Here is a 7,733-nt window from a genome sequence, read left to right on the forward strand (position 1 = left end):
TGTAGCCCGTCATTACATCAAACGCCCAAAGGTATGCATCGGATAAAGAATGATTGTTATATGCACCCTCAATTTTGCTCAAAAGTCCCTCAGTTTATTGGAACATAACTTCAAATCACACAAAATATATTGGGGTTACGATCCAATTGACTTTGTTTGCATTCGAGACTCCTTATTTCAAAGGTTAGGCAATACACATGGCGCATAGAGCAATTTCCATCGTGCTTACTTGATATTTAATTCTTTAACATATGCTTTTAGAACACTTGTTAACATTTGTCTTATAGTTATCTTTATGAACGATTTTTCACTCACCACCGAACACGAGTGAAGAATTTAATAACTACAATTAAGATATATTGATTTAAGCCAATCAAACACAGGGAAAATTTGTACTTTTTAGTTTATGTTCATGTGTCAAACAATCAAGTACTAATTGAAGATAATAGGAATTAATAACTAGTACTAAACCAACAAAACCATAAAATCATTCCATGTCTGGTTTTTCTAGAAAAGATCCTCAAATCAAATTGGGGAGGTAATGTTGTGTATTATCAAGTATTAAAATGCTAATTGAATTATAAAGCTACTCCCAAAAGCTACAGCTTGGACATTCACATGGGTATGCATTTGAAGCGAGGCTCAGGGATACAAAAACAAGTAGAAATATATGGTAACTCTTGTGTGTGACCAAAATGTCACTCCCCATAGATGGCACCAGTAGGCTGTAACCCAGGCTTCCAGGTTCCAGCATTGCATCACATAAGCCTGTGCAGAAAAATGTTTTTACCTCTGCAAACGAAACATGTACTTAGATAAATGTGACTTTGAACGAAATTGATTTCATAAAGATATAGTAGTATTTGATAAAGATAGAGTTTAATGTGTAATAATTTGTTTGAATATGTTTCCTCTGAAAATAAGAGCCTGTTTGGAAACACAGTGGAAATAGCATTAACACAGGCGAAGAAAGTCTTCCTTCCAAGATGTATAATCACTTTTACCTAGTAAATAAGACCTGTATTTTTACCTAACTCAATGTTAATGATTTCCACATGTGTGATAGCTTTTCACGGTGTACCCCAATTTTATCTCACCCAGTGTGTAGTCAAACGAGCTTTAAGTCAATTGATTATACATTTATACTACACAGAATCTATATAGGACCCACAATCTGATTTGATCTCCCAACTCCCATTTTTCCAGTAACTACCAAACTCAAACAAAATGGCATGCTCCCAAAAGACTCTTTACAGACATAGGCAAAAAAAGAAAAAAGAGAGAGAGAACCAGTTTGGATTCTGTATACATCATTGAAAATTCAAACAAAACTAACCCAGCTGTCCCACCCAACCCCTGAATTAATCAATGCACCGAACTTCTCCAGCCATTGCATTATTACATCCAATAGATGCCCTACACTAGGAAGTCAGATGTACACTACACACAGCAAAGGAAAGGGATCTGGCTTCTCAGAGTTTAAAATAAGCAATATATCCAGCTTTGTGTTAGGTTATCCAATATTTGGGTGAGATAACGAAACTTTTCTTTCACTTTACATTCTACCTATTTAGAAGAGTCCGTTTGAAAATAAAACTTTAGAAGAGTCACATTCCACAGAAGCCACTTTAATTCCTTCTTTGCATTGAGGTTTTAATACACTTCTAATCAATAAAAATATCAGGATTTCTTCTCACAGCCCAAAGCCATCTTTCTAAACCCAATTTACCCATATTACAACCTAGGTAAGTCAATCCCGGCCAATCCCGGAGAGATCCCAGAGAACAGCGCGTCTCAGTGAAAAACTGCAACGAATGAGAATCCCAGCACACTTCTGGTTCCCGGCCGCTCCAGGTGGGAGAGCAGGTTCCAGGTTCGTGTGCTCTGGTTCCCTCAGCAGAAAATCATGATTTTGCCCATAAAATCTGAATCGTTTAAAGGGCAATTAAAGTTTCTTGCAAAACTTATCTCTTCTTTCCATTCTCTCTCTGTATCCACCATTTTCAACCCTTTCCTTCATTACATGTTCTCTGTTTTTTTATCAATGTTTTTTTTGTTTATTACATTGGAATTAGCTACTACTTGAATAGACATTAAAAGACACATTGAATCTCTCCTCAGTTACATTGAATCTCTAACTAGTAATTGTTTTATCATATATTTTTTTGTTCTCTGTTTTTTTATACAATCCTCTATTCTTATACAATCTATCCTTTGCAGTCACAGCAATCCCACTACCCGGGATCCAACGATACCCTTGTGGGGTCCGCACTGCTATACAGGATTGACTACCTAGATTACAGCAGAAATATTAGCACAACAAAATTGTTGTCCAACACGAACTTGGATTACATGCAATCATGGGTTCCTGCATTTAATGCAGTCAGCCACAATGATGGCCGTTGAATCAAGATCAAAAGATGCAGATTTCAAACAGAGTTCTTTATTTTTTTTTTAAATAAATAAATAAATCGAGCTTGAAATCTGCACCGTCCGATGTGGCTGACAGTGAGAAAGCAGAAATATTAGCACAACAAAATTGTTGTCCAACACGAACTTGGATTACATGCAATCATGGGTTCCTGCATTCAATGCAGTCAGCCACAATGATGGCCGTTGAATCAAGATCAAAAGATGCAGATTTCAAACAGAATTCTTTAGTTTCTTTTAAAATAAATAAATAAATCGAGCTTGAAATCTGCACCGTCCGATGTGGCTGACAGCGAGAAAGCAGAAACATACAACTACATGGAATCTGAATTAATCCAAATAAATAGTTATAAATGGTAAATTTTTATACGGTGCTAAAATAAGAAGTACGATTTCTAAAGTTCATATAACTTCACATGCAGAAGTTGGATTCGCGGTTTGGGTTTGGATTGACAGAGTTTGACATAATCACGGTGACCCACAGACATTATGCAAAAACTACACCTAGAACTTCAACAAAATCACTATGCCACCGTGATTTTGTCGAACCCAACTTGATTACAGGCATGCTCGTAATTACCGCCAAAGAAGTTTTCAGAAACTAGTCAATAAAACAGAGTACATTTCAGTTTCCGCAGCGTACCCTGTTTTGTCGTCAACTTTCTGCAAATTTCTTCAATGATTTCACACTGATATCGTTCTCTAATTTTCAATGACAAATCAGCCTAATTGTGTGAATCTAACATCCTAATGCAACATAAACATGTAATCAAAACCGTAAAAGCAAGAATAGCAATAACCAAATAACAAATTCAGATCTAAAATGTGAACTAAACTGCATGAATTAATCATTAATAAATAGTACAATAATCTCTTAGCATAAAAAATATCACATAACTATAAACCCTAAGCAATTAGCTTTGGATCTAATCAAAAGAATCTGCAACAATTTCAATTTCAATTCAACCAACCTCATAATAGAAAACTCCACCAAATCACAGATACCGCCAATCACACGCGTTGAATCGCGGCGTTAGCAGCAGCAGCTCCACCTAGAAACGATAAGAATCCCGAACTACTCACCTCCTGATCATCAAGAAACAAATCTTCCGGAACACGAAACGCACCATGCGCAGACACAATCGCCAATCCAACCATAAGCGCAGAGATCAACAACGATCCAACGGTTGTAAGAAACACTACGAAAATCGTTAGAACCACAAGAATCCCTAGCGTTTCACGATCTGCAAACGTGCGTCCGAAGAGAACGAGAGGTTGATCGGAAGGACGGAAGAGGTAGAGAAACGACCACGAAGCAAGAAGACCGAGAAGAACGAGCAAGGAGAATGGATGTGTAATGAGGGAAACTGCGAGAGCGAAGATGATTAGGGTTAGGTAATTGACACGAAAGTATGTGAAATTCTTGCGGATTCGGGAGTATGCTTCGGCTAGAGTTTCGGGACGGGAGATGGAGGAACGGTCGATGAGTTCGGACCACGGACGGCGTTGGGAGAAGGCTTGACGGAGGGAGGAGGAGATGCGGGAGATGAAGGCGCGGAAAGCGGGGGTGGCGATCGGTGGTTGAGATTGGGTGGTGCTGGTGTTGGATATGGTGGATTGGGAAGTGGAAACGGGGAGTGTCGGTGGGGAGGACATGGTGGCGCGTGAATCTCCGATTAACGCGCGTGAGTTTGAATGATAGAGAGAGGTAGTGGAGATTGGTGCGTGTGGTTTTTGGGGCTTTTGAGTTTGTGAGAGGAAATGCGAAGATGTAAAGTAAAGTTGGGTCAAAAATAACGTTGCTAATATGGGATGGCTTATTATATTTAGAGATGTAAAGTTTTTTTTTACAAATAATAATAGAATAAGCTAAATAATGCTAGTGTATCATAATAACCACCAATTTAGATTTTTATATTTACATCACACAATTTTATTTTAGAAATATTTTTACATCATTGTATTCTTTTTTTTTTTTTTTAGATAGACGAAATGGTAAAGTCATTATAAACTCACACACACAAGTGAAAGTACTGAAATTCGAACCTCGGTCATAGCATCCGGTTTAACAATTTTTGCATTTTGCGAGTTGAGCTGAGACTTCTAAATTACATCATTGTATTTATTACATTACATTCGATTCGAAAAAACCCGAATTTAATTTTAGATAAATAACATTTTATCAATCTTTATGACAATTTTTCACTAAAAATCAAGAGTCAACAAAAAAAACATATTTTATTATCGCTTATTTTTCCACTTTTTTCTTTCACATCTTGTCTTATCAATTCAAATATATGGCTAACAATTTTTTTAATTTAGATTAGGTAAACTTATTATTTATTAAAAATGCAAATATAACCTAGAGGGTACCGAAAGTCTCTACAAGAACTACAGGAGATAGACATTTTGGTTGAAGCATAAGCGCTTCTATTAGTTTGTCGAGTGGTGAAAATAAAATAAAAGGTTACGATTAGATAAAATAGCTCTACAATAATCTATAATGAAGTCTCGTTGAGATTTATTATGCTTGACATTAAGCACATCATCTAGGATACTTTTACAATTTAATTCAAAAATAATATTTGTGCTTACGAAAACAAAGATTCATTGACGATAATGAAGTAAACTCCAAGCTTCACATTCTACAACTTGAAGTTCCGCACGCTTCCAGTCCATTCATGTCATGACAAAATCGTTCTGGACATTTCTAAGACATCAATGCCTGAGCAACCTTGTTGTTCAAAGGTCGCGCCATCAACAATACATTTTAAAAAAACCTTTATGAGGGAGTTTACAAGTGGCATTAAAGCATGAAATAAAAAAAAAGATTTACGAGGGGGTTTACAAGTGGCGTTAAAGAACGAGATAGCCTAGTTTTAGTCTTGTAATTTGAATGAGTATGTTGCCATAAGTGTAATAAATCAACAACTCTTATAACAACTGATTAAGTTGTCTCGACCTTTCCCGTTCCTAGCTTTGCATATCTTTTTGCTAAATACATCAAACTATCATAACAAAAAGGAACATTTCAGAGTCGTTGAAAGGGTTCTACACCTGCAAAAATATCATCATATCCATCTGCATATGTTATTTCTGGCCAAAACAACACATATTTTGCAAGCAACAATCTTGTCTAGACATGCAAGAAAAAATTGTCCAAAACTCGAGCAAACTCGTGCTCCAATTTGAAGATCAAGATCCTCTTCATCACTATAAATAAATGGAGGGCTCTATATGCCAAAGAGATGACCCGTTAAGAAGTTAGGTGGGTCCTACCAAACTTGACTCGCCAAACTCCCTAATGTTCTAAGGTAAGGTAAGCTATCGGTCTATTTTTAAATATGATTTTTTAAATGATTGGGAAGAAAAAAAGATTGTTATGAAGAATTTGATTTCGATTTTTAGATAGAATAAATTTTAATCAGACTTTAAGTTTTTTGGGTCGAACTCTAATTTACTAGTGGTCTCTTCCATTATGAATAAAATGGTTAATGGGAAGAAAAAAAACTCAATGATGAATTTAAAAAGTTTTAATTGAGTCTCTAAATTTATAAATATAAAAAAAAAAAATCATCATCAAGGACCTTTACAATAGTCAAACCAAGAATGTATTTAGATAGTCTCATCTCATACATCAATTATATCCATTGAATTGGTCTTCCTTCCGCCATAGGTTAGAATTAGAATTGGTTCGATGCTTAGTTGTAGATAACCTTAAAAGAAGCACACAATATAATGGTCTTACAAAATAAATAAAGCACGCACCAAATATATGCATGCAATCATAGGAGGAAAAAAAAATCTAAATTCATGCAAATTAAAATAGGTAAATGATAACATGTGCCCAAAATTTAAAAAAGAAACAATTGTTTTAAAAGTTGTGTATTCAACTTTATTCAACTTTTAAAAATCAAAATTTTATTGTAATATTCTATAAAAAAATTCTAATTTTCAATTTCTTACTTTATATCTTAAAGGTACAAGATAACAAGACCCATTAAAATATGGGTTGCATGATTGGTGGATCATGTGCATAGAATAAAAAGAAAGTCTTTTAGTAGTTAGGATTAAAGATTTGGTTAAGCTTACCACTAGTTTTCAACTTATTTCTAAAGATGCAAACCAAATCATTGATAAATCAGCTGTTTGGTTTAGGCTAGTGATATAGTACTATTATACAAAGTGAATCTTCTCCATTTTTTCTTTCTTTCTTTTCTTCTCTCTCATAATTGTCTATCTCTCTTTTAATCTTACTCTCTCTCTCTTGATTATATTTTAAATTTTTTAATGAAAAGAGATAGTAAGATTAAGAGAATTTTTTTTTTCTGACCCTTTTGTCCAAAAAAAATACAAGTCTGACCCCCTTTTCGTTTTGACACATGTCACATCATGACTGATCAATTATTTTTTTTCTTTTTTTTTTGTCATTATCAGAAAAAATTTCAATTTTGCACTCAGGGGAATCGAACCATGCGCATATGGGTCATTGTCATTCAGTGTTACCATTAAACCAATATACATTTGATGTTAATTTTTGCATCTAATAATATATATACCCTTTTTAAAAACAGTTTCACACACAACAAACCATCCAGTTTTTCATTTTTGTTTTTTTTATTGGATAATTTAGGATCTCCGACGAATATATATATAATTTATCGGTAAAAAATTATCCGACGAAATAATTTTTTTCACCGATAAATTATATATATATTATTATTATCCGACGAAATATATATTTTTCACCGATAAATTATCCGACGAAATGATATATATATATATATATATATATATATATATATATATATATATTATTTCAAGATATATATATCCAAAATAAAATCTAGATTTTGTTCATATTCGAGTAATTTTTCAAAATAAAATATAGAATCCAATTAAAATTATAAAATCTCCTATATTTTTTTTTGTCAAATAGCCTAGTGGCTAGAGAAATTCACCTTAAAATCTAAGCTCATGGGGACCCTATATCTATTTTTTTTTATAAGACTTATATTAAAAAAACAAAAATGATTTTTTTTTTGAGGGAACAAAAATGAAAAATTGGATGGTTCATGCCTCATGGTGTGTGAAACTGATTTAAAAAATGGTATATATATTATTGGATGCGAAAATTAACATCAAATGTACATTGGCTTAGTGGTAACACTGAATGGCAATGACCCATATGCGCCTGGTTTGATTCCCCCTGGGTGCAAAATTGAAATAAAAATATCGGTCCCGCCATTTGAAATGGCGGTAATGACAAAAAAAAATTAAAAAAAATAGCTGACTAGTCATGA

General features: G+C 34.0%; 1 protein-coding gene across 1 annotated transcript; it reads right to left on the reverse strand.

Moving 5' to 3' along the window:
• Positions 1–430: 430 nt before the first annotated feature.
• Positions 431–4,232, reverse strand: LOC11421277 (PRA1 family protein B3). Its single transcript, XM_003616666.4, has 2 exons — positions 3,402–4,232; positions 431–792 (listed from the first exon to the last, which is right to left on the reverse strand). Exon 1 carries the CDS (start codon positions 4,084–4,086, stop codon positions 3,442–3,444), a length of 645 nt encoding a protein of 214 aa, XP_003616714.2. The 5' UTR covers positions 4,087–4,232; the 3' UTR covers positions 431–792; positions 3,402–3,441.
• Between the last annotated feature and the right edge of the window lie 3,501 nt (positions 4,233–7,733).

This window comes from Medicago truncatula, chromosome 5, assembly GCF_003473485.1.
Source record: "Medicago truncatula cultivar Jemalong A17 chromosome 5, MtrunA17r5.0-ANR, whole genome shotgun sequence".
Taxonomy (NCBI): Eukaryota; Viridiplantae; Streptophyta; class Magnoliopsida; order Fabales; family Fabaceae; genus Medicago; species Medicago truncatula.